The sequence below is a fragment of the Labrus bergylta genome, chromosome 7, assembly GCF_963930695.1.
Source record: "Labrus bergylta chromosome 7, fLabBer1.1, whole genome shotgun sequence".
In the NCBI taxonomy this organism is placed as follows: Eukaryota; Metazoa; Chordata; class Actinopteri; order Labriformes; family Labridae; genus Labrus; species Labrus bergylta.
Genome location: NC_089201.1, coordinates 9,041,590 through 9,066,793, shown reverse-complemented (window position 1 = coordinate 9,066,793; position 25,204 = coordinate 9,041,590). Strand labels below are relative to the sequence as shown.

Here is a 25,204-nt window from a genome sequence, read left to right as displayed (position 1 = left end):
TGGTAGCCTATGAGAGACAACTTTTAATGCCTTGAAAAACTAAATTGTCTTGCTCAGTGAAAAAAGTCCTCCTGCTTTTTTTCAGTCCTCCAAACGCAGATGTTTACAGTTTTGTCAAGTTTGCAACAACAACAAAAAAAATAGCACGCAGGCCTTTGTCCTTTCTAAATAAAGGATTACATTTTAAGTGTAGGGAGAAGCAGAAATACATTAAGCTGACATTTAACTTGAGACCCAAGATGAGGATTGTTTATATATTTTAAGAGTTCATCTTCGTTATTGTAGGCGAATGTTCAAAACCAGTTTATCCTTGAAGGTTGTCGTCTTACATTGAAAATCTTAGCCGGATGCTCTCAGTTTACTAGTCCAGCTTGACATCCTGACCCCGGTTCAGCACCTCCTGTCAAACTTCACCGACACTGGGATCTCTTCTCCGTTTGCTAATACCCCTCAGCGATGGAGCGGAAAGTTGCTCGAGAGTTTAGGCACAAGGTAAGATGCAAATATTATTTTTCTCTTCCGAAATCGAAGAAATATCTCGAAAGGCTCGTAATATTTTCTTTACCTGTTGTCACTTCAGTGGCTCAGGTGTCTCTCAGTGGGATGTTACGCAGACACAGGCCTGAGCGACAGCCTCACAAAAAAAAGAAACAGTTACATTTAGCAAGACATTTCAAGTAACAGTTTTGATGGACATTTTACTGTGTTTTTCCTATAATTTCTTCATTTTCTGGCCCAGGTAAACATTCCATAGTTTAGGCTATTATTTGATCTATGCTTTGTGTAAAAGATATAATGTTATATGGTTGGTGTTGGCTGATAACTACCTGGGAAGGTAACTATGAGTAAAAAATAACAAAGGAAGGAACATGATACGTTCAGGGCGTTTTCAACCCCAAGAGCATGTATCATCACACAGCCATCTGTGCTGCACACACACACACACAGGCAGGCAGGCAGGGTCACATAGACTATTACAGGCTTCTCACAAAGGGCATCAGAGCATCAGATAATATGTCAGAGATGAGCAGTGGAGCGGAAGAGATGGGACAATTTAGAGTTTTAATAAGGGGCTGAGGGGCCAACACAGCACAATCAGGCTTTGTTTCTTTCAGGGAAGTAATCGTTACTGCATGTGCTTGAGAGTGTGCAGTCGTTCTTCATCTCTTCTTAACTGTTTTTTTTTTTTCATTTACAAGCAATCCCTGACTGATTCTTTGTTTTCTGTAGGCCTACTGCAATCTTTGTGCTTTGTCTTTAGGATCCATTTGATCTTCTAAACTAGACATTGCATTTTGTAAATGGGTGTCTGTTCTAACCTTACTGGTTTATGGTGCCAAAGTCTGCATGTGAGCTGACTGTGTGTCACTTCCTGAGACATTTATGATGGTTATAAACAACATGTCACACACACCCTTACAGTGACCTCATAGCATGGTCAAGGAAAAAAAAAATCTATAACATAGCAATGCAAATTGTTACTGTAGAAAAATGACTAACAAAACAACTAATGGAAATATAGATATGACTGATAATACTTTTAGCAGTGGGGTCAAGCAGATACATGGTAGCAGGCGGTCCCAACAAATGTCCACAGGAACCTGCGAGACAAGGAAGCACAAAAACACCCTGGAAAATATAAAGTTTGTATCACGACTTAAAGGGAAATGAAAGTGAAGGAGACAGGAGTTCAGTGTATCAAGTCCCACGGCAGTCTAGCCCAGCATAACAAGGGACTGGTCTGAACCTGAGTCAGCCCTTACTTTATATAAAAGTAAAAATTTGAAGCTGCCTTATCAGAAAAAGAGGATGTCTGCCTCACAGACCCGAACTGGTAGATGATTCCTCAGGAGGGGTTCTGATAATTGAAGAAACTGCCTCCCATACTACTTTTAGAGACTTTAGGCACCACAGGTCTGCATTCTGGGAGCACATTGTTTAAAAGGGCACTATGAGGGGATGACCATTGTGAGCCCTTTGTGTGTTATGAAGATTTTTAAATTGTATTCTAGTTTTTACGAGGCTAGTGCAAATAAGCTAATGAGGGAGAAATCTGATCTCTTTTCTAAGTTCTAGTCAAGTCTATGTGCTGCTGCATTTTGGACCATTTGAAGAGTCTTTAGAGACTCGTCAGAGCAGCCTGATAGTATGCAATAAAATGATCCAACCTAGAAGTAAAAAATACTTAAGAGAGTTGTCCTTCAAAATGTTGTATGTGGAAAGGACATGTTCTGATGAATAATTTCCCGTAATATTGATGAAGCATTTACATGTAAACGTGTGTGCGTGCCTGTGAATGTTGGGTGTGAACGTTCACCTCTGTTTGTGTCTAAGATGTAAGATGACACGGCTGACCTTCCTTCTGCAGCCTCTTCTTAGCTCCTCCCAGTGGTTTGATGCTTAGAGAAGAGAAGTCCATTGCTTAAAGTCTGAGGCATCTTGGCATCCTAAAGTTTTACTTGTAGCTAAAGGATTTGTTAGTTCAGTGAAATGTGTTACATCAGTGATTGGCCGAAGCGTTTTCTCAAAACCATTCTGCTGCATCTGAGCCGCCATCAGGTCTGTATGCCTCCTGCACACACACACACACAGAGACACACACATATAGAGACACGCACACACAGGTTGTTCACCCCCTGTGGTGTTGACAGGACCCCAGGAGAGAGATTCAGTTTGTGTTTGTGGGCTGAGAAGAAGGATTGTAGCAAATGTTTGTCCTTTCTTGCAGGTGGAGTTGCTGATTGAGAATGAAGCAGAGAAGGATTACCTCTACGATGTCCTCCGAATGTATCACCAGTGAGTACAGCCTGTCCCCGAGCAGTGTGGTTTCACAAAAAATCAGTCATTAAAATGAAAGCTGTACACTATTATAGCTACAGGTTAAATGATGCTCAATTGCCAGTGTTACTTGCTTCAAACATTTAACATTTTGGTTTCAAAAGCTCCTATCATGTCACCTTCATATTCCAAAAACTCTGTCAGGTTTTCTGATAACAGCTCTGGGGAGGGGAACGGGCCGGGGCGGGGGCGGGGGGGGGGCTAAAGGTCTAGGTTTCAATTCATCTTGGTACAGAGGCAGAGCTCTGCGGCCCCACTGGTTAAGCCTCTGATCAGTTTCCACTGCGTTCCGACAAGCCTGGCCAGTTCGCCACAAAAGCTCTTTTTATGTTCATCGTCCAAACAGGCTGAAATGGCTCCTATTAATAATTTAAAGAGGAGGCCAGGTAGACAGATTTTGTACAGCAGCTCTTTATTTTTACTCCTCTAAGTGCTGTTCTGCTCACCTTTTGTCTTAAAGTGAGTTGTGGAAGAACAAGATTGGTTTCTTTTTCCATTAGTTTGAGATAACACAGTTATTTAACTTGTATGTTTTTCAAAGAAAGACATGAAAAGAGAATCTCACATCAACCTTTGTGTGATTTAGATCGACAGCCTTGAGTCGTGTCATTGAAGTCAAGTCAGACTTTGTGTAAAGATCTAAAGTCTAAGGAATGTAGAGTAAAGAAAAGACAGCTTACAAAACCTCAGTAGTAACTTCTTCACCTTTGATTGAGATTAAGGCTTGACTAGCTTAGTACATCACCATGAACCTCTGTCTCAACTGTTTTGTGGGTTATGTTGACACTGCATTTTGACAAGTAAGGACCGTGTACGTTATAGAACAGATAATATCTTGGGTTTTGCTACACTTTGGACACTTTTTAAAATCTCCATTATGACTCCAGCTGTTTAGTAAGAGTGCACGGCTAAGTTGTAGTAGTCTTTTAAAGAAAGGACTTCATCATCTCATGGTTGATTAAAAATCCTGTGACAGTCATTAATGTAATTGCCCTCAAGACTCATTGTCACATTTAAAACCTTTTAAGTAAATAAACAAAACATGGCTTTGCGTTTGCTTCAAACATTGGGAGTATATAACTGTATACGTTTCCTCCAGATTTAGATTGATTTATGGTCCTTTGGACTCTGAAGCTCTACATACAGTGCAGTGCTTTTGGGACCAGATGTCCTTGTGCTCTATTAGTCCTTTGGAACAATTTACAGAGAATCCTCAACGATATCCACACACGTGATTACAAAGAAATCTAGAAAGACTTCAGTACATTTAAAGGTGTATTTCTTGGTGTTGTTTTATCAAAGTAGATTTATATTATTTTATTAATATTTATATTTATTTAGTCCATTTTAGTTTTTTGTCTCATTATTTTATGCAGCTGATATCTTTCAGCTGTGTACATTATAATCAACAACTTAAATGCCTTGTTTTTATTTTAGTTCAACTTCACAACATGCCGTGGTTCCCCAACAGAGAACTTTTTCACGTGCTTGAAAAGTGAATTGTGTTGTAGAAAGTTACCTGGTCTAGAAAAGAGGACCTGATCATTTCTCCCCAGAAGGTAGAAAAACTGAAACTTAAAAATCTCCTCTTCCAGGTCGATGGATTTGCAGGTGCTGGTTGGGGACCTGAAGCTGGTCATTAATGAACCAAAGCGCCTGCCGCTGTTTGATGCCATCCGACCTCTTATTCCACTCAAACACCAGGTGGAGTACGACCTGCTCACCCCCAAGAGGTCACGGTGAGTGTACCATACCGTACAAAAAGGAAACGTACTTATATTTAGAATGAAACGTTTACCCATCATATCCCAAAACATCACCCGTGCAATCTTTAATAAAACCATCTGACCCTCTTTCTAAATTCTACGATGCTAATACATCTGTTCTTATCCTGCCTTTTGTCTGCTCTCTCTGCGTGATCATGCAGGAAGCTCAAGGAGGTGCGTTTGGATCGGACACATCGTGATGGGCTGGGTCTGAGTGTCCGAGGGGGGCTGGAGTTTTGCTGTGGTCTCTACATTTCACAGATGGTCAAAGACGGTCAGGCCGCGAACGTCGGCCTTCAGGTTGTTGAATGTGCTGGTTTCCACTTTATTATAGTATAATTCTTATTCCCTCTCTTATTCCATCAACTACTTTTGTGCCTTTTAGTTAAAGTGCCAAACTGCTCTTTGAATATAATAATGTAGGAATACTTTCAGTCATAAAAGTAGTCATTTTAAAGTAGGCCAGGTCACCCCTGTGAATGAGGTCTGGATCTCAGTGGGTTGTTACCTGGTTAAATAAAGGTTAAATAAAAATACTAATACTTTTTGCAATCAGTTACAGAGTGTTCCTGTGTATAAACACTGCTTTCTGTGGCTTGGTCTTAGAGGTCATAATACCAGGTTTCACTAGGTGAAGTAATATGACATCATGTCCATAAAGATCATTCATTTTATCACTCAATACAATAAAATCAAAGAAATATCCTTTTCATGAATTAAAAAGGTAATGTCCTGTTTGGAGTTCCTCTGATGAGTTATTTAGATGAGTTGACTATCTGTTTTGCCTCTGAGTCATTGTTTGACATGTAGTGTCACTGACTGACATGTAGTAGTATACAGCTACATCCTATGTAAGGGTAGTAATGTCTCTGTGATCTGTCCTAAACCTGCAGAAAAACAGTCATCATACAAGGCAAAAATATTATAGGTCAAGGTTGAATCAATATAGAACATGAGCGTGGAGTTGGAAAACCAGGCAAACGAAAAGGTTATCCATTTTATGAAATAGCAAAAGTGGTGAAAAACAACTGTATGCTGTATTCAAATTGTATAGTCTGCTTACACTGAAAACAATGAACACTAATCCTGTCAAACAAAAAGCTTTGATGAAAAAAAACAAAACACTATGTAGTATTTGGAGGCATGTATTTTCCTGTTTATTTAAAGGGGACTATAAATGAAAACATTGTTACAAACTGATTATGAATAACAGATGTGATGTAAACGGTGTCTTGCTTTGGCTAAATTTCATCCATGTCCCTGATTACGCCTTCTCACATATAAGAGCCAAATTAACGAGTTGAAAACACATTCAATATAGAAAAACAGCAGAAAAGACAACATGTACAGTATAAGCAGGTTTCCATGTGTATATGTATAATAAATGACTATGTTGGCATGTATGTAGAATTAACATTTAACAAGGTAATTGTAAAATCCAAACTTAATCTTTTAGGTAAATACCTTTGATGTTGAGTTTTCCGGCTCTTTGATTGGACGTCACTTTAAAGAAGAGATTCATTAATCAGTTACATAAATCACATAAAATCTTACTGATGAAATACGATATTTTCTGACTCTAATGTATTCAATCTATGATTCTGTTTAAGATATTGAAGCCCAAGTTGTCATCACTGATATCTTATCCTGTGTTGATTTATAGGTCGGTGATGAGATTGTGCGCATCAACGGATACTCCATCTCCTCTTGCATCCACGAGGAGGTCATCAGTCTCATCAAGACTAAGAAGATTGTGTCCCTCAAAGTCAAACGTACGTCCAACACAAACTCTTCCTTCAACTGAACAGATCGCTCACAATTTTCATTGATTTGATTCGTTTTCTCTGTTTGTGTTTCTGTTGTGTACAGACGTGGGGATGATCCCAGTGAAAAGGTGAGGGAATTGATAATACTAGTTTCCTCTTGCTCATGTAGTGTTGCTTTGCTTAGATGACCATGGCAATGCATAGTTTATTATCTTCTCTCTTTTTTTCACTCTTCCAGCTCATCAGATGAACCCCTCAAGTGGCAGTTTGTGGACCAGTTTGTGTCTGAGTCAGGGGTGAGAGGCCCGATTTAGTCTTTTCTCTTTGACACCTTCAGTCTCAAAACTTGTGTCACAAAAGCAGATTTCATTTTGTTTTCTCGGTTTCTGTGTGGCCCCAGGAGAAAAAAAGCAGTGTTGCAGGCTTGGCGTCCATTGGAGGAAAAGAAATCAAAGAGAAGAAGGTTTTTCTCAGCCTTGCGGGCACCAAGGGTATGGGCATCAGCATCTCCAGTGGTCCGACGCAGAAACCTGGGATCTACATCAGTAACGTGAAGCCAGGCTCCCTCTCTGCAGAAGTTGGACTGGAGGTGATTTATCAAAATGACTAGAACATGTCATACTCGTAAAAGCCTCACACACCTGCTTCCTGTCAACTCTGTGTGCTTCATCCCTACATGTAGGTTGGGGATCAGATAGTGGAGGTGAACGGGGTGGATTTTACCAATACAGACCACAAAGAGGTGAATATAACTGCTTTAATATTTGCAGAAATGGCATCAGGAGTCCAAAGCTATATTAATATTTTGCAACCAAGGTCCTATGAAGGTGTCTGCTTAAAGGTGTATCCTTACATCGATGGTATTTTTCGTCCTACATTTTACTTACAGACTTTATCCAGCAGAAATGTTATTTTTTCAAAGTTGCTTATGGAGAAAGGAGAGTTTAAATTATTAATCAGAAGTTTGAGATAATTTTACAACTTGGCATATTCTTCTGTTCTGTTTTGATAATACGCTTTTTTATACATTATGTTTCCAGGCTGTGAAAGTCCTGAAGAGCAGCAGGAGTCTGACCATTACTGTCCTGACAGGCGCTGTAAGTACAACTCTCAATGGTGTTCTCTTTTTTTTTTTTTTGTAAGATTTATTTTGGGGCTTTTTATGCCTTTATTAGAGACACAGGACAGTGGATAGCATCAGAAATCAGGGAGAGAGAGAGAGTGGAGAATGACATGTGGCAAAGGAGCCACAGGTCACATTCAACCCCGGGCTGCCCGCTTGAGGACTTAAACCTCTGTACATGGCGCACTAACCACTAGGCCACCGGCGCCCCTTAATTGTGTTATATTGAATCAAACTTAATATTTTAAGAAAAATTCAACACTATCTCTTTCAGTATCATTAGTGTCAAGTTGTTTCTTACAAAACTTCTCAAACTCTGACTTTTGTTGAATTCACTTCAACTTATCCTGTTACAGCACCGTGTTTAATATACATATAACTCTCAACCCTCCATGTTTTTTTAATTAATCCAAGTACAGGTGACATTTGTGTCACTCTGTTTAAGCATATAAACTATTTACATTCAGGCATATTCCTAGAGATTTACATGTTTCATGCACCTCAATATGTATTTTACTATTCAAATATGAGATGTGAGAAAACACACTGTACAGTTAATAAAACAAACTGACTGAAAAAAGTGTCTATAAAGAATTATTGTGTATATTTTGATGAGTATCCCAAAATGAGATGTAGGTAATAAAAAACCTGGAATACCGTTGAAAATCTGCTCCATCACATTAGCACTTATTGGGAAATAAATTTTCCTCAGAAGTGAACACAGTTCAGGGATCATCTGTCCTCCCTTTGCAGTCCTGCACCGCACAGATTTATGTGCCTTATTTTTTTTAGACATCAGAGAACCCAGCCTGTGTCTAAGCTCGGATGTGTGCCAAAGCAATAATCATCATCATCAGTCAAGTCATTGGACAGGTTGTTGGCCGGGGTATTCAGTTCCTGGTGCTGTAATGGAGAGAAGCAGTACCATCTTATTTACTGTTTTCTCTGGGTGCCTGTCTCAGCTGTTCATTTGTGTGTTTGTGAAATCATTTTTTACTTGTGCAGTACATCCACCATTCAAGGTTCTTAAAATTCAAGTCTGGGTTCAGAGATGAAAGAATCACAGCTTTCATGTGACGAATTGATCTCTGATATCAAAGCAGAACTTTGTCGACTGAAATAAATATTCACCACACATCTTGCCTCTTTCCTCCCACATAGACGTAACGTTTTTATTTTTCATTTCTCTCCCCGTTTGGAACGCTGTTTTGGATCCAGATCCCAAAACTCTGAGGACCCCTGCTGTGCACAATGTGTGCCCCTAATTATCTTCTCTGGTGTTTCTCCCTCTGTCAGGGCAGCGATCTGTTTATGACAGATGAGGAGCGTCTAGCAGTGGAGGCCCGCAGGGAGCTGGACCGACAAGAGCTGATGCATCAGAAGAGGGTGGCTTTAGAGACCAACAAAATCCTGAAAGAGCAGCAGGAGAAGGAGCGGCAGTGAGTGTTCATCTCTAAAGGACGTCTTGTGCCAGTTGAAAAGAGAGATGTTTTAGTGTCTTTGTTGTGATGTATGGACACTTCATAGTTTTTAATTTTGAAGTTGAACAACTTGGCTCCTTGGCAGTGCAGGTTCTTCATCAAATTTAGTTCTAAAAGACGTCGTAAGAAATTACAGCTACCTACTCATCAACTCTAGTGATGTCACTGAACATAAGCAAATGTCTCTCAGTTTTGACTGCTAAGGAAATATCCTGATGCACACACAGTATTTGACCCCTTTTAAAATTAGGTTGATTTGATGGTGTAAATGAAGTTACTATTTAAAACTAATGAGAGACATCAGTGATTCTCACACAATGGCTCACAAAAAAACACACACACACACACACACACACACTATGGTTAATGTAATCCTTTCCCCATAGTGACCTTCACATTATCAGTGATGAGTTAAGCTTAATTGTAATGAGCAGTTAACATTAGTGTTTACACACACACACACACACACACACACACACACACACACACACACACACACACAATTAACACAGTGAGTGCAGATGTGAGAATGACTCTACTCTCGCATCCTCACCCTTAAATGAATTTCACTCAATTTAAAAAAACTGTCTTAAAGCAAGTGTGTGTCTATGGAAAGACAATTTGTTACAGCTTAACATAAATGACAGCCTGTCGCTTTATTTCCACTTTCGGCTGGAAGGCTCAGATTTTCTGATTATTCTGAGAGAGTAGCTGTGTTTTCAGCTGAAAACGAGCACAAAGTGAACCAGCAACAGGGCCGATCGTTAGCTTGGGGTGCAGCAGTCGATCTAAAACTGACATCAAGTGCTTTGTCTGCTCACAACACACACCATTGACAGAGAAACAGAATACTATTCCAGCATGAACAAAGATTATTTCCCTTTTTCCTGGGAAAATGCTTCACAATCACATCTGCATATATCAATCCATTGAATTTCACTTTTATTACTCCATAGTGACATCACTATATTGATTTTTGTTCAATATTCTAAATGATTTCTTCAAAGGCATTTTAAATTCAAAGGCCACACTCGATTTTCTCTGGGCTTTGATGCCGACAATATCTGGGGATGAAATATGGGACTGCATATCATATGTAGGATTGAGGCTCTCACTAGCGGCTAGAAACTGCAGTTACTGTATAGATAGTACTGTAGCACGTTGTGTTCTGTTTTCTATATTAACCATTTGTTAAACAGGAGACAGATGGAGATCTCTCAGAAAACTGAGGAGGAAGAGAAGCGCTACAAGAAGGAGATGGAGAAGTAAGTAACTCATTTTAAATGTCCCTAAAAAGAGTCCATTTGTTGTGTTTTTTGAGGCATGTTGAAGGAATCTCTCTCCTTGTTTTGTCTTCCTCTGCAGAATCGAGGCTGTGGAGAGGAAGCAGGACAGAGAATGGGAGGAGGACTGGGGAGCCAAAGACAGGCCTAAGAGCCCTAAGAGCCCCCACGGTCGGAAGAGCCCCTCACCTCCCCCCCATGATAAGAAAACCTCGACAAGTCCAAAGTCAAAGAGTTCACGTAAGAACACCTGAATTAAACTTTGTTCTTAAAGTATTTACTTCTCTTCTAAAAACACTTTGTTTTTAGAAGTAACTCCTGCGTGCTTCACCTTGTTTCCTCACACCTCTGCATGCTCTCTTTCTGTCACTTCTGTGTGCTGTGCTGCTGTTTATGGTCTCAACTCTCAAGCTGACGGAGCCAGCTCTTTCACAGAGGAAGACGGGGAGGAAGAGCAGGACGGACAAGTGAGTCTGGAGCCTCAGCTGCCACAGCTGTTGTCGGAGGATGTTCAAACTAACCTGAAAAAGTCCCTTTAAGACAAGTGCTGGATTTCCTTTGACAACCAAAATGAAAAACACAACAGGGAAAGATTTCTGAAATCACACAAGATGCCTTGTTTGCAAACAAAATTCATTGTGACTCCATGGAGCAGGCTTATATGGAATCTTTCGTTTTTCTCCTGGTGTGGTGTGTTGTGGGTATTTAACTGTAGTTTTGAAGTGTTTTTGGAACATTAATAGTGACCTGTGTCCATCTCCGTCCTTAGCATTTGGATGGTTTTATCGATATGAGGGGAAACTGCTGTCAAGCAAGGTAGAGTCTACTCACTGAGTTCTGTGTGGTGTTCATTGTATTAACGGGTCATTATCATGACGGTGTGGCAGTTTGGATGTTTTAATCTTGAGTTTTGCTGTGATTTGAACATTGGTACATAGTCTGGTGTCACTAGCTAGATGTGCATGTCATGCTGTGGGGTGTGAAGCAGATTGGGCCCGTCCCCTGCACTTTTCTGACTAACTGATAACACCTCAGAAAGGAGAGAAGAAGAAGAAAAAGAAGAAAGTGTCCAACACAGACACACTGCAGGAGCTTCGGAAAAACAAGAAGGAGATGGAGTTTGAGTTGAAACTTGCCAAGGAGAAGGAGGAGATGTATGAACGAGAGAAGCAGCTGAAGATCAATCGGCTGGTCCAGGAGGTATGAAGAGAGGAGATTATGATAATTGTGGAGTTGTATGTGAATATGTGTGCTTAGGGCTAACTTGTATCGGTAAAATGCTGCTCGGGCTTTGCCTTTGTACCAGGTTTCCGAGACTGAGAGAGAAGACCTGGAGGAGTCGGAGAAGGTGCAGCACTGGGTGGAGCGTCTTTGTCAGACTAGGATGGAGCAGATTTCATGTGTGGAGAACGAATCCCCAGAGGTAAAGGGAGAAAGCACAGAACTGCTAAAGTTACGTTTTTCCTGCTACGTTCAGTGGACGACCTTCTGTTTATGTCTTCAAAAAGCATATTGACACTTGAAACAGCAGTGAGCTACTGGGTGAAATGATGCGGGGCTGGAGAGTTCAGAAGCACTCTCTGTTCGTTCTTTTTTTGTCACCAATCCAAATTCAGTAAAAGAGGAAGATTACTGCCATTACCAGTTTGTCATTTATTGTATAAATAGAACTTTATTTTCACTTTATATTAACATTTCTTCCCTATCAAACACACTTAAAAGTTACATATGAATGTAAAATGAATTACATTTGTGAATTTATTTAAATGAAAATCTAAAAAGTTCAGACTGACAGAGTGAATGTTGGAGCTATAGTTTTTCTTAACCACTCCAACAAATACCAAACAGTATGACTTATTGAGTTCAGTCCTTCTGATGGTGAACTAATAATGCTAAGTTTTATGATTTCTATTATGAATAAGTATATTAACATTTTCTAATAGCTCCTACACTTAGAATAACATGTTTTGCAGCAAATGCAACCCCCTAGAAAAGACGTCAGCGTAGTAATTGAAGTGGAGATGATTAAAACAACACACTTTCATCTCTTACATATTTTTGTATTAATTTTACATGGAGACTACCACTAAATTAACCAATGAGCCAAATCACAAACATAACACTTTGCACATAGACTGTACTCTTTGTAATATTCTTTACAGAGACAAAACATTTATCCACCAAGGGGCAAGCACTTAACAACAGTGACAAGCAAGTAGATGCTCTAATCAGGCACAAAGCCCCGAACAGAACCAGCCTGATGGTGAACAGCCATCTGCTGCGATACAGAGACAGAAAGAGAGAGATGGATATAGACAAAACAGACAAACAGGTAGACAGACAACAGATAATATAATACAATCTAGGTACAAACAGTTTTCCTCAGGTGACCTTTCCCTGTACTATAATTGTCATCCTGTCAGCTTGGACAAAAGAAGAACCTGGAACAGGACACAATTCTGCTGGTGGTATTTGGCTGAAATGTTCAAATGGTCAATAACATAATTAACACAGAAGGTGAAACTTTATGTTCTGTGCATTTTCTCATTGTGACTTTAAGCTCTCCCCGCCCCGCTCTCCTGCCTCTGAGCCGAGGGTGAAGCGTTTCCCTGGCGGCCTCCACCTCGCCACCACTGATCTTGATGACATCAACCTGGACGAGGTAGATCAGAGCCTGAGGGGCCCTCTTAAGAGACTTGCCCCCACCCAGCCCAGTACCAGCCAGCCTCCCCCTCCCCTACCTCTCCCTCCACCCTCACCCAAACTGAACCCCACCATACCCAACTACTCCCCTCCTTCCTCTCGGGCAGTGCCACAGCAACGACCTCCTTCTCCCCGTGCTGCTGGAAGACCTCCTTCTGCCCCCTCCAACTTGAACAACAAGGGACGCAGGCCTCACCCTCACCCTCACTCGCAGCCCCACCCTCACCATCACCCACAGCCCCACCCTCACCATCACCATCACCCACAGCCCCACCATCACCCACAGCCCCACCATCACCCACAGCCCCACCCTCATGCTTCCAAACCTCCTCGCTCACCGTCATCTCATCTTCCTCCTCCACCTCAGTCTTCTTGGCCTCCATCATCTCCTCAGCCTGCTCCTCGCCCACCTCCTCCCCCACCCCCTCCTCCTCCACCACCTCCTCCTCCCCCGCCTCCACCACCCCCACAACACTCAGAGGAGCGAGTGGGAACCCTAAGCGGGTTTCGACAGCATCATCACTTTCAACACCCTCCTAGTCCTCCAGAGCGCAGGAGTGAGTGGGAGGCGGGTGGATACCTCCCGAGAGGAGGGATTTACTCATCCAACACCAGTGAAATGTCCTACCCATCCAGCCCGAAGGTCAGACATGCTCATGTGAAATTGTTCCTTTTTCTTTTTTTCTTTTTCTTTTGTAATGTGTAGTTGGCAATGATGTTTTTTTCCATTCAGTTGCGTCAGCAGTTGAAATAAAAATGTAGACAGCTGACAGAGATAATACATTTTCAAGGCTGCAGAACTTGATGCCCTGTAATTCACAGGTTTATGTGCATGTGCATGTTCTGTATGTGGATGTTTTATGCATGAGGACAGGGCAATACACTGCATTAGCATGACGGAATTGGATTGTCATTGATTTACAGTTTTTTGGTCTGGCTGTGGGAAATGCATTCAGAGATGCAGTTAATGTTATCGATGTTTGCTCGTAGCTGTGTGAATTGTTTCACTGAGCGGAGTCTGGCTTGCATGGTCTGATGTGCGTAGTGGGAACTAATAATGTGTCTGCTTGAATTAGTTCTGAGAGTTGTAACATTTCCCAGCAGTGACTCCCCCTGAAACCTAGGCCATGCTCTGACGTCTGAGAGACTGGGAGTAAATACTGGAGACTGACATTCCTGCAGTGCTCTGTTTATGCCAGGGGGCAGAAAGATTCATTTTATTTTACTGTGGTTTAGGTTTTGAGAAATACTTCCCATGCCAGCCGAATTTCAAGTGCAAGCACTCCCTTGGTAAGTTAAGTTTCCTGTTGTTTGATTTTTTTGCCAAACATTTGAAAATTCATTGAGTTGTTCAGAGACCAATAACGTTATTGACTGCCCAAAATGTAGTTCTATTTCAGCAAGTATCAGTGCACAGATCCAAATAATGCCATAGTTTAGTTGTATTGGCACTTTTATTATCTTATGAAGAGAACAAACAACAACAACAGTGTGCTTCTAGCTCAGACTGTGAGTTTAGTTTAAACTAGCAAAAGGTGAACAATCAGTGTTTTGCCAATACTAATATGTACTTTATAAACCTGCTGGTATAGAAATAACTTGTTATTGGTCAATAGTCAAGGCATCAGAATAGAAAAAGGTTTTGGAACAGCTCTGGAGTCATACTATCCTCACACAAAAGAAGCTCTTGTTCAAAAACATATCATGTGGACATATTTTGTTTAAATATGAACCGATACTCAGATTTTTCATGGAAACATGTTTTTCCCCTATTAGCAACTAGCTCCTAGTCCCCCCAACCAGAGGCGTCAGACCCCCGTCATGTCCAAACCCGTCATGCTGCCCCAGTCCCAGACCCACCGCCCAGATCCACACAGAACTGCACTTCGCTCTGACGGCCTGGTACTGTATGAATCCTGCACACCTCCTTCCAGTACAAAACCTTGTTTCTGCTTAATAAGGCTATAAATCATTCAGATATCTGACACAGAATGCCATCAGGAGGTTAAGGGATTAATCCCTACCTCTTTTGTCTGAGTCCTGCTGAGTCGTCCAGACTGTCCAGCTGTTCAACCAAAAAACAGATTTATAGTTATTAGATTACATAGGAGTCATTTCTAGCTCCTAGCAAAATGCTCTTATGTAACAGATTTATTTTTCAAACTGCATTTACTTTAGAGAAACATTTTGCAGAAACCCTTTTCCTCACATTAACAACACACACTCTTGTGAACTATACAGCACAGACACACACTCCTACCTTCAGCTCCTAAACACCTCCACAGCTGTAGGTTAAACACATTAGTGAGCAGCCCCATGAGTGCAGAAGTTGAAGGATAGAAATCCAAAAATCATTTACTTTCCCTGCAGCACACAACGGTTTTATTAATGTTATGAAACTCTGTTCGAAATGTTGATTTAACAAACTGAATTGGAAATATTGAAGAAAATGACTGCTGATTGAAGTAATGTTTTCTGCCAGGTCTTCTGCACTTTAGCTCCACAGACTGTGGTAAACAATTCTCAGTGGTAATTACAAAGGATTCCGGTCATCAGCCTGGGAAAATGGGTTTAAGGGTTAAAGATAAGTCTTCACAAGGCAGCCATTTTTCTCTGACATCACGTGGGAAGGTCAAATTCTGTTATGTTGTAATACAGTATTGAAAATACAACTGACAATCGATATCAATTAACAACTTTTTAATTGATATGCAACAAAAATTAAAGTTGAAGATGAAAATCTGGAGGGATATGGGGCTGTATTTCAAGATAAAGACAACATATTTGATATAATCCATTAACTGTTGCTAGACAACAGCAAATGTTAGCGTTCAGTCACGTCCTAGCTTTACTGTAACATGTTTAAATGTTAGATATGACCACATTTCCCTTAACTTTTCACTTTTTATTGTCTGTTTATTTGAGGATGTATCAAAAAGCTGTAAAAAAAAAAAAACGATACATAAGATACCCTGAAACACAACAGTATGAAAAACTAACAGCATTCAAGCTTCCCACCCTGAGCGTGGCATCAGAGGAAATGTCCGTTATGCGAACATGGTCATTACTCAACATTTTTTATTATCAAGAAATCACAGAGAAACTAAAACCTACTGGTTTATTCTCCAAGCATGTATTGTCTATGTAACTTAAAATAGTTGTTTTTTTTTTACGTCTGCTGGACCTCCACTGATGTCCACAAAATATTAAGAATCAACCAGCTCACTGTTGCACTAACATATTGCTTCAAGGAAATAAACATGGGCAAGGATATTTATTTGAACCAATCCCACATTCATCTTCATGTTTTTCTAATACCAAGAAGTCAAACTTGTGTTTTTTGACACCTGACTGAAAATAATTAAAACCAAATGTTCTCCTGTTTGAATAATGTTTGGCTCACCTCAGTGTTCTGCACATATACTTATTTTCTAAGCCACACAAGTAACAGCAATCACTCATTGTTGGAGTCTTCAGTGGAGAAAAAACAAACTTAAAACTTCATGCACAATGAAAAGAAAATATTTAAAAAATAGAAGTGAGGGTGTTTTTGTTCTGCTTGTTAAACTGTTTCCCTGTCTTCTGTTTCAGCCTCCAGAAATGTTGAAACGGATGGTGCCGTTCAACTCCTCTTTTAAATCAAACACCAAACGACAAGTAATCCATAGCTATCACCCCCCTCTTAATTACTACTCCTGAGTGCCTTTTCTCCGGATTCTCTCTTCTCCTTTCTTGCTTACACATCACGTTTCCTCCTGTTGGCTGGAGCCTGAGTGATGGCTCTTCTGTTGTTTTTTTCATCATGTCCTCTCTCTGGTGGCTTTAAGGTCCAGATGTGAAGCTTATGCATGACTGCATTTTTATTGATTTTTAACAAACAGCACTGTGAACATGTGGTGAGGGAATGCATATCACAGAGTTGTGGTCTCAGTGTTATTATGTTGGTTTTAATGTTCACTGGAAACAGATGTTGTTTTTTATTTACACTTAATGATGTGATTATTTCTGCGTTAGCTGCACTTTGCTTAGAAAAAGGGACCATTACTCTCATTTGATTTATTGTTTCCATTTCACCAAATGCCAGGGTACATTTTATTGTTTGGCTTTCTGTGCAGAACCAACAATATGTGTGACTTCATGTATCATGTCAAATGTTGAGTGTTTGCTCAACAACATGATATGAACACTTATCTGTGTGTGTTTATTTAAATGTCATCCTCGCTAGATAAATGTGATGTCCTTTTGGGATTCTTTGTTTTGTTTCCCTTGAGATTAAATACCTGGGTGTGTGATCCTGTTTATTTTTTGTCCTAACTGAATTAAAATGGGAGGATTAAAATCCACTGTGCTTTCAGTTCATGACCCTGACTGTCTCCATGCTTTCTGTTTATTCAGGGAGGCATTAACTTCATAAAAAAAAAAAAAGGTTGTCAAAGGAAATCTGGCAAAGCACTTTTAGGTGTCATTCACAGAGATTTTACAAATATTCTTTTATTCCTTTACATCTTACTTGTAAACTCATAATTCAGAAATGAAGTTTTAACAAGCCACGTGTTGATTCTCTTTCAGGGATTTCAGAAATACGAGGAAGAGTTTGATCCCCACTCCATGGTATTGTATGCATAATCTCTTTGGTAAAACAAAAGTGCTGAAAATGCAACAGATATCTGGCAGTTTAAAATCTGTTTTACAAAGACAGTCTCACACATCTTACAAGTGTTATTAAGTGCTGCTAGTTAGAAATGTAAACATTGTGTCTGAGGAAATGAGGATCAATGAACCAAAACAGCAAATGTTTCTAAAGGTTGCTTAAAGAATGTGTTGACCTTATTCCCAGAGCAGCCATTGAGAGTTCTGTTACATCAAGAGTCGTATTTAATGAATAATACAAACAAAGCCTATAATTACTCAACACAACTACACTTCAAATGCATTAACTCCCCAAGTTCAGAGGAGAAGATGGGTCGATTTTCTAGTTTCATAATAGCAAATAAAAGCAAACTTCTTGTAGATAGTTAGGTCAAATATATTAAATTATACCCATTAAAATATATTTAAAAACAGTAAATAATTGTATAAAAGCAGTACTCACGTTGTAAGGGGTATAATCCAAGGTTAGAAAAAACCCTGATAATGTTGAATAGTTAGCTGAGGTTCTTGTTTTTGTTTTGTTTGCAGGTTTTTGTTGTTGATGGTGAGCGTTATTCAGAATAGGAAGCTATTCTTTATGTTGACGACTTCATTTACTTTATCTTCTTCAATGCTTTCTTTGATAATAGTTCTCCGCCGACCAGATAGACGGGCGAGATGTGAGACTGCTGAGAATTAAAAAGGTACTGAGTGCATCTTCTCAGTTTATTGATGATTCTTATCAGGTTTAATAGAGATACTTTCTAAAGCATTAATGTTGATGTTTTTGGTTGTTAAGACGGGACAGCTCGATGTTGCTCTGGAGGGAGGAGCAGACTCTCCTTTGGGGAAGCTGGTGGTGTCTTCTGTGTATGAGGGTGGAGCTGCAGATCAGCACGGTCAGTTCATGTATATTATGAAATATCTTAACTTTATAACATCTTTGCTTTCGATCTGTGTCTTTTGCCATTACGATTTCAGTATGTTAAAGGGAATATAAGAAATATATGCAACATTACAACACTCACTTAGTAGAGCACAATACAATTCAAACAGCGCTATAAACTACATCTTAGAAAGTCAACATGAAGATAAAACTGCACCTCTCCAATCCATTTTAATCCAGGACCAAATATTAAACCTTGATTAAGGGAAGGTGCTGCATGGTTCATTGGGCTCTAAGATATTGTTCTCAACCAGCTGTTTTGGCAGGATCCCAGACGATTGTTTGCACTGCGAATACATTTAAGTCCCAATGTCCGACAAAGAAAATGATTTTGTAATGTACGCATGTACAGATTGTGCTCTGAATTGCACGTTATTAATATATTGTTAATGCTGTCTCCATGCACAATATCAGGACACCTCCTTGTGAAAACAGTTAAAATACATGTCACATGCTAGTCTTATTTCCATCTTTATGTTTGAAAATGAACTGTGTCTCATGTGTATGTGTGTAGGTGGCATGGTAGCCGGGGATGAACTCATGGCTGTGAATGGGAAAATCCTGATCGATGCTTCATTGACTGAGGGACAAAACTTTCTGGCTCGAGCCTGGAATAGTGGAGGGGTAGGAGAATGAAATCCTTACACTTTTTAAATAATACACTGCTAGCTGAGCTGTTTTTATTGATTGCACTTAAACTCAATCCAACCTGATTTATAGTTTGTGCTTGTTGTTGTCACACTCTGAAGTGCAGATTCAGTCAGGCTGTGAAGCACAAAATAAAGGTTACTAATGTTTTTCTCTTTAGGACTGGATCGATGTCGTCATTGCTGTTTCCCCTCCGAAAGCATATGAAGATGAAGTGTAAGCATTCATGTGTATTATTCCTGTTTAAATGTGTATCATACATTTTATACTTTAATTGAAATGCACACGTGAGGTGTCATTGTGATAATCCAGGTCTGAATAGTTACAATGTGTGGCTGTGTGTGTGTGTGCATGTGTATGCAGCCCTAAGTCAGCATCAGTCAGTCCTGCTGAGAACAGAAAGGTGTTTGAAGGCAGTGCTACTCTGTACAGACACGGCTACCTGCTTCAGCACTAGTCCTCCCTCTCCTCCTACCTCACCCTTCATTCTGGTAATCCACCTGACCTCCTCCTCTTCCTCACTGCACGTCACAGAGGGGATGTTTGGTGTGCTGTTTGCTTTTGTTTGGCCCCTTTTCTTTTTAAGCACATGTGGCAGTCTCCTGCTATCAATCAGAAGAGAGCATACCAGCAGATTGTATTTGTGATTTCTCTATTGCCCTTTGTGAACAAGAGAGATTTATGGGTAACTGTTTTGGTATTTCCACAAAAGACTAGCGTGACAATATGTAGACACCTTATACAGCATGCAGTTTTCCTTTTACTATTCCTATTCCTTTTACTGTTTGAGGCATCTGCAGCAACACAGCCATGCTATTTGGGTGAAGACTTTTGCAGTTAATGCAATCAGTGACCCAGCACACCATATATCTGCCAACACCCTGACCCACTGAGCTGTTTATAAACACATATGTACATGTTGACCTCTTTGGTATTTTCCTGTTGTGTCAGGTCATGGACGCTCATAGATGCTGCCTGTAACTCCTGCCAGCCTTCAGCAGTTGTTCTGATTGATGTTGTTCAGAGGGACTGTTACATATTCTGACAAACTATCACACTTAGTGACACATTGAATGACTCCAGATAGTACTGTAGTGAGGATTCCTTCTCTGCTGCAGAGAAATGTATATTATACTAGGGTTTTATTCATGATAGGGCTGGTTTATTAAACAACTGCGGAAGAAAAACAAGGAATCTAGGGCACAGTTTTGCCCTAGTTGTCTTGTGTTTTTAAAACTAGCCTGCATGTGTGATTGTGTGTAATATGCAGTGACTTCAGCATGCATGGAAAATTGCTTTCCTAAAGCTGCTGCTTTTCCACCTAAAGAAGGATTTGTAGGTCAAGGAACTACTCTTAACTAATTTAAAGGATTCTCCAGCCCATTGTGTTCTGCATTTCCACCAATGTCCTGTGAAGAATTGGCAAATGAGTCTGTTTACATGTGAGTCCTGCATACTGCAAGTACTTGTCCTTTAAGAAATGTTTAGTGATGTGATTCCCACCTCAAAGTCTCTGTATATTCATTAAGTACTCAATCTGCAGGGATTTTTTAGAGGGATCAACTAAAATCCTCAGGATTTAATTCCATCCCCATCCCCTGCTGTGGAGCACTGAGTACGCCCTAAAGATTCTAGTCCCTTTGGGAAAGTTTCTGTGGCAGGTTCAACTCATTTTATTTGGCACTACTGTAAGAGTAGATCCTCTCGTATCGTACATGTTACATTAATATGCGTATCACATACATTGCAAGAATAACATTATTTTTTTCTCTTTTATTCTTTCAGAACATTCTTCTAGACTCATCAACAGCCTGCCAAGAAAACCAGTCTGATAAAGAAGATTTTTTATTGATCCACATTTATGTTCATCACTTGTCATCACCGCCTGTTAACAATGAGCTGAAGATTTTATTTTGTCTGTTTCTTTTGATGTTTTTCCTTAAATTAAACCTTGATGTTCACTCCACGCAGACAACACGCTCTCTTACTGTCTTGTGTTGTTAAAAATGATTCAGTCTTCTGTCCTGTAGTCTTCCTCATCAACATGGTTATTCTCTTTTATGTACACGCAGCCTGACCCTTTCCTCCTTCAGACATGTGTAGACATGCTCAAATTAAAACAGGAAAACTGTAAGCAACATCCACTCTTTAATGTGGCTTTCAGTCCAATAAACCTCTGCTTTCACTCACACACTGGTTATCTGTCTTGAATATAGATTTTCTGCTCCCTCTGCTGCGCTTTCCGCCCCTCAACACTACATTACAGGCAGCTGTTGCAGGGGTACAAAAAAGCAACACTGTGACGACATAAGTAGCATTTCCAGAAAATAAAATCAACATTAGGTGTAGGATTTTGTCCTTTTTCATACATTTATATCAGTTCATATTTCTTCTCCTTGTTTACTTGGTCAAAAAGAGTGCTGAACCAATATATAAGCCATCATGACTTTATGTCCAGTCACATTACAATGTTTCAAAGGTTGATAAAGCATATTCTGCTCATTCAGATGAAGCTTATATTTAAATAGTTCTTTACCTTCTTGCTTGGGAATTTTCTCATGTTCTTTGTCTGCAGTCTCACAAGTGTTTCTGCATCCGTTTAATCCAAGCATGGAGATCCACACAGTTTCATATTTAACCGACCACAGGGGGCAACAGTGCTCCTTGTTGAATATAACTCAGTGAATAAGAGAGTCCCAACTGTGTTTATCATTCTGCTTTAAATGAATATGAATGTTATTTGCCTTGATCAGATTTATAAGAGTTTATGCTGGTTAAATGAGGTCATCTTTCAGAGGAAACACTGACTCGAGGGACTAGGCCACTCGTCATGTAATGTTACATGTGTTGTTGGCTGTGCAGTATCCCACTTCTCGGTTATATAACCTCTGTGTGCAGTAATCCACTCCGCTTCATGATGGCATACGTGACTGCTGCTACCTTTAGCGTCGTATCGACCCCTGTGTTGTGTTTGATGGAGCGACCCATGCCACACTAACCTACCGACCGAAGGTTCAAGACAGAGACCACAGGTGGCCTTAGCTGGAAGAGGTGCCCCCCTTCTCTCCTCCTCCTCCTTCTCCATCTCCTCCTCCTCCTCCTCCTCGGTCCCCGGGTTCAGGACCGTGGACAGCTCCTTGTCTCCACCCTCAAACCACCGCGTGCGCTCCGGAGGGTCAAACGCGAGTGGGACAGCCAGAGGTGTACAGCATCCTGAACACATGACAGACTATACATTTGGGGACTTAACCTCTCTCATTTTCTCTCGGATGTGAAATCTCTTAGGAGTCAGAGAAAAACCACGGAAGCACGATGATCTCACGATATAAACCGGTAAGTGCTATATGCCTGTGTCACCTGCTGAATCACACAGATCGATACTTTCACTTCGAATATATGCTGCACGGCTCTGTGAGCATTTAAAGAACTTGCACAGCAAAGCAATAAAATCACGATTTATTTCCCAATTACACGCACATAAATATTATTTGCATAATTGTATCTGCTGTTAAAACACAATTTAATGACGCTGTGAGTCATTCTAGGTCAGAGTTTGTCAATGGATCCCAGTGTGTGCTGTAATGTGATCATATATCAATGGGAATCATGCAGGGTTCATTTCTACAAGCAAATTATGGGGGAGTGTGAAATATTGGAGGTGCTGTTACATGGTGGTAACAAACTGCCATTCAGATGAAATGCATTTCATAAAGCAACCCCTCATCCTTCTGTGGATAGGTGAGAGAGAGAGTCAATACACGATTCAATATCCACCTCCTACCCTGTACTTTACTCCTACAGATCCAATCATCACAATACAAGCTGCAGAGAAGTCTCTATTTAGAAACGTGTTAGTGCTATGGTGTGACAAGCTATTTCAAACTAAACCAAAACAAGTTGCTTTTGCATGCTTTTTCCCTTTTTCTAAAGGTCTCTCTGAGAGGCTGCTGCTCCTCCACTCAGCCTCTTTTATTCTGCACTACACTGATGCTTTAACTGTCCCCAGGCGATCCAGTGATGGACAGGGCTAATCTCTGATGTAGGCCACCACGGCACCGTAAGCCGGCCATTTATCCTGGCAGAAAAGATGACAGAAGTACAGACACAATGCAGGAAGAAATCTTTAGTTAAGTCATGATGCTGCCAACATGAGATTCATTCTTATTTAGGCCACTGGGGGAAACCCACCCATAAACATCTGTTTAGTCAATGGCACAGTGATCAGCTGTGGTTTTTGTGTGTGAGCAAACGTCTCCTTGGCTTGATTTACTCAGAGCCCATGTTTTGCCAAAATGTTTACTGTCATCTGTTGTGAGTGTGGTTTTCCATGTTAGCGGATAATGAATGGGAGACAGGAAGTCAGAGGACATGACAGTTGCTGTGAACTCTTCATCCTGGGTGCTGACATGAAAGACCAACTGGAATCTCTTTACTTTCAACTATGCCTGCTGTCTCTGTTCGATACATTTCATTGCCTCAAAAAAGCCTTTTGACCTTTAGAAAATATTCAGAAATGAATTTAGACTCAGGTAGTAAACAGACACTTATATCTGCTCAGTCTGCGTGTTTGCTCACTCTTCAAGAAGTATCTGGCTCTGTTGTTTCAAGCTCCATCAAGATTAGCTCACAAACACATATTGCAGCATAAACACAACCAAAATCATAATTTAAAATACGATCAGTTGTCTTTTTTCCTAACAATTTTCATACATGAAGAGAATTCCCTAAACCTGAAGTCACACAGCAGTTGTCTCCATCAAGAAGTGTTTTTTCATCGAGTCATGAAAGGTGGCTGTCAGGCAATGAGTCTGGTTCTGCTCAAGGTTTCTGCCGGTTGAAGGGAAAATATTTGCCACAGTTGCACAGCTCTTGCTCATTGGTGGATTGTGTGAAGTGTTCACAAATAACTTTTGCTGGAATTTGCCGCTACGTAAATAAAACTAATGTTTTGATGATTGATTGATACAAGTTGATATACGTCTGGGTCTCAGATTAGTTCATTTAACTTCAGACAAAGAACCTAATTTATACAAAACACCAGAACTACTGCATTTATGGTCTTTCCTTTGGTTTTGTGAAACTTGAATGCACCTCAAACTCACATACTTAAGCTGTGGAAACAACAGACAACTGTGTGTGTGTGTGTGTGTGTGTGTGTGTGTGTGTGTGTGTGTGTGTGTGTGTGTGTGTGTGTGTGTGTGTGTGTGTGTGTGTGTGTGTGTGTGTGTGTGTGTGTGTGTGTAAACACTAATGTTAACTGCTCATTACAATTAAGCTTAACTCATCACTGATAATGTGAAGGTCACTATGGGGAAAGGATTACATTAACCATAATTCATTTTAACCACTAAGAAAATGCCATGAGTCTGTTGGATTAGTAAAATCTGCTCCCATGTGGCTTTTTGCTGATCCCTCTGAACATGCGAGCTGCCATTGGCTGCAGCGGGAGCTCTCCCTGCTCCCTACAGGACCAGCAAACAATGCATCTATCTGGGGAATATATAAATAATTGATGTCACTATTTTTCATGTGTGCTGCCTAGCTCCATGTTTTATTGCAGATTTAACGTGAAGTTAAGTAACAAATGACTGAGGGGAAGAGTTATGTAACTCCTGCAAATGTTGTGTTAGGATTTAGATTAGAGTGCTTGCTCATGCTTCACACATACCTCTGTATAACGTTATACTGCTCCATCGGCAGCTGTGCTCCCGCCTTCTCTCTTCTTTCTCTTCTCTCTCTCATCTTCATCACTCATTGTCCCTCCTGCTGTCGCCATCTCGCCTTCAGTGGATCAGTCCTTCGAGCTACCCCTACATAGTCTGCTCCCTCTCTTTTCCTCTCCCAAGGTCGTCTTTGAGCTCCCGTTCATAAAGAGACAGGAATAGCAGGTGCACTGCAGAATGCCACCGCTGCTCTCTCTGTATGTGCATGTTTGTGTGTGAATCCGTATGTGTGTGTGTGTGTGTGTGTGTGTGTGTGGGTGTGTGTGTGTGTGTATATCTGGGTGTGAGGGACGGTAGC

The 25,204-nt window shown here is 40.5% G+C and overlaps 3 protein-coding genes across 10 annotated transcripts in view; all 3 read left to right on the top strand.

The window, feature by feature from the left end:
- The first annotated feature begins 340 nt into the window (after nt 1-340).
- Nucleotides 341-21,372, top strand: ush1c (Usher syndrome 1C). The gene is made up of 20 exons (XM_020641273.3): nt 341-492; nt 2,729-2,796; nt 4,434-4,577; nt 4,766-4,904; nt 6,268-6,376; nt 6,474-6,498; nt 6,609-6,666; nt 6,771-6,959; nt 7,053-7,112; nt 7,411-7,467; nt 8,790-8,932; nt 10,174-10,239; nt 10,340-10,497; nt 10,669-10,724; nt 17,530-17,571; nt 18,240-18,293; nt 18,389-18,488; nt 19,050-19,159; nt 19,344-19,399; nt 20,969-21,372. The coding sequence occupies exons 1-20, from the start codon at nt 457-459 to the stop codon at nt 20,979-20,981; spliced, it is 1,683 nt and encodes a 560-aa protein (XP_020496929.2). The 5' UTR covers nt 341-456; the 3' UTR covers nt 20,982-21,372.
- LOC136179678 (harmonin-like) lies at nt 10,731-17,314 on the top strand. 3 transcript variants are annotated; one of them, XM_065956687.1, is made up of 7 exons: nt 10,731-11,073; nt 11,293-11,457; nt 11,564-11,680; nt 12,818-13,603; nt 14,197-14,250; nt 14,737-14,862; nt 16,552-17,314. In XM_065956687.1, exons 2-7 carry the CDS (start codon nt 11,371-11,373, stop codon nt 16,657-16,659), a joined length of 1,278 nt encoding a protein of 425 aa, XP_065812759.1. In that variant the 5' UTR covers nt 10,731-11,073; nt 11,293-11,370; the 3' UTR covers nt 16,660-17,314. The 3 variants fall into 3 exon arrangements, with proteins under 3 accessions (XP_065812759.1, XP_065812758.1, XP_065812760.1); XM_065956686.1 differs by having other exon boundaries at nt 10,731-11,457; XM_065956688.1 differs by lacking the exon at nt 14,197-14,250 and having other exon boundaries at nt 10,731-11,457.
- A 739-nt stretch (nt 21,373-22,111) lies between the features above and the next one.
- The window catches only part of abcc8 (ATP-binding cassette, sub-family C (CFTR/MRP), member 8), a 50,528-nt gene continuing 47,435 nt past the window's right edge, over nt 22,112-25,204 (top strand). For 2 of the 6 annotated variants that reach the window (XM_065956683.1, XM_065956682.1), the window contains exon 1: nt 22,112-22,516. In XM_065956683.1, coding sequence (XP_065812755.1) covers nt 22,496-22,516 — 21 coding nt within the window. In that variant the 5' untranslated portion in view covers nt 22,112-22,495. The remainder of the gene's footprint in view (nt 22,517-25,204) is intronic. The other 4 variants (XM_065956685.1, XM_020641452.3, XM_020641446.3 and 1 more) reach the window with 3 other exon arrangements.

What these genes read in the sequence shown, in the direction of transcription:
- LOC136179678 (XM_065956687.1), top strand. Translation starts at nt 11,371, where the DNA reads ATGGAGTTTGAGTTGAAACTTGCCAAGGAGAAGGAGGAGATGTATGAA. An exon ending in TCAATCGGCTGGTCCAGGAG is followed by an intron (nt 11,458 to 11,563) that starts GTATGAAGAGAG and finishes CCTTTGTACCAG; the next exon opens with GTTTCCGAGACTGAGAGAGA. An exon ending in CAAGTGCAAGCACTCCCTTG is followed by an intron (nt 14,251 to 14,736) that starts GTAAGTTAAGTT and finishes TTCCCCTATTAG; the next exon opens with CAACTAGCTCCTAGTCCCCC.
- ush1c (XM_020641273.3), top strand. Translation starts at nt 457, where the DNA reads ATGGAGCGGAAAGTTGCTCGAGAGTTTAGGCACAAG. An exon ending in AGTTTGTGTCTGAGTCAGGG is followed by an intron (nt 6,667 to 6,770) that starts GTGAGAGGCCCG and finishes GTGTGGCCCCAG; the next exon opens with GAGAAAAAAAGCAGTGTTGC. An exon ending in CTGCAGAAGTTGGACTGGAG is followed by an intron (nt 6,960 to 7,052) that starts GTGATTTATCAA and finishes CCCTACATGTAG; the next exon opens with GTTGGGGATCAGATAGTGGA.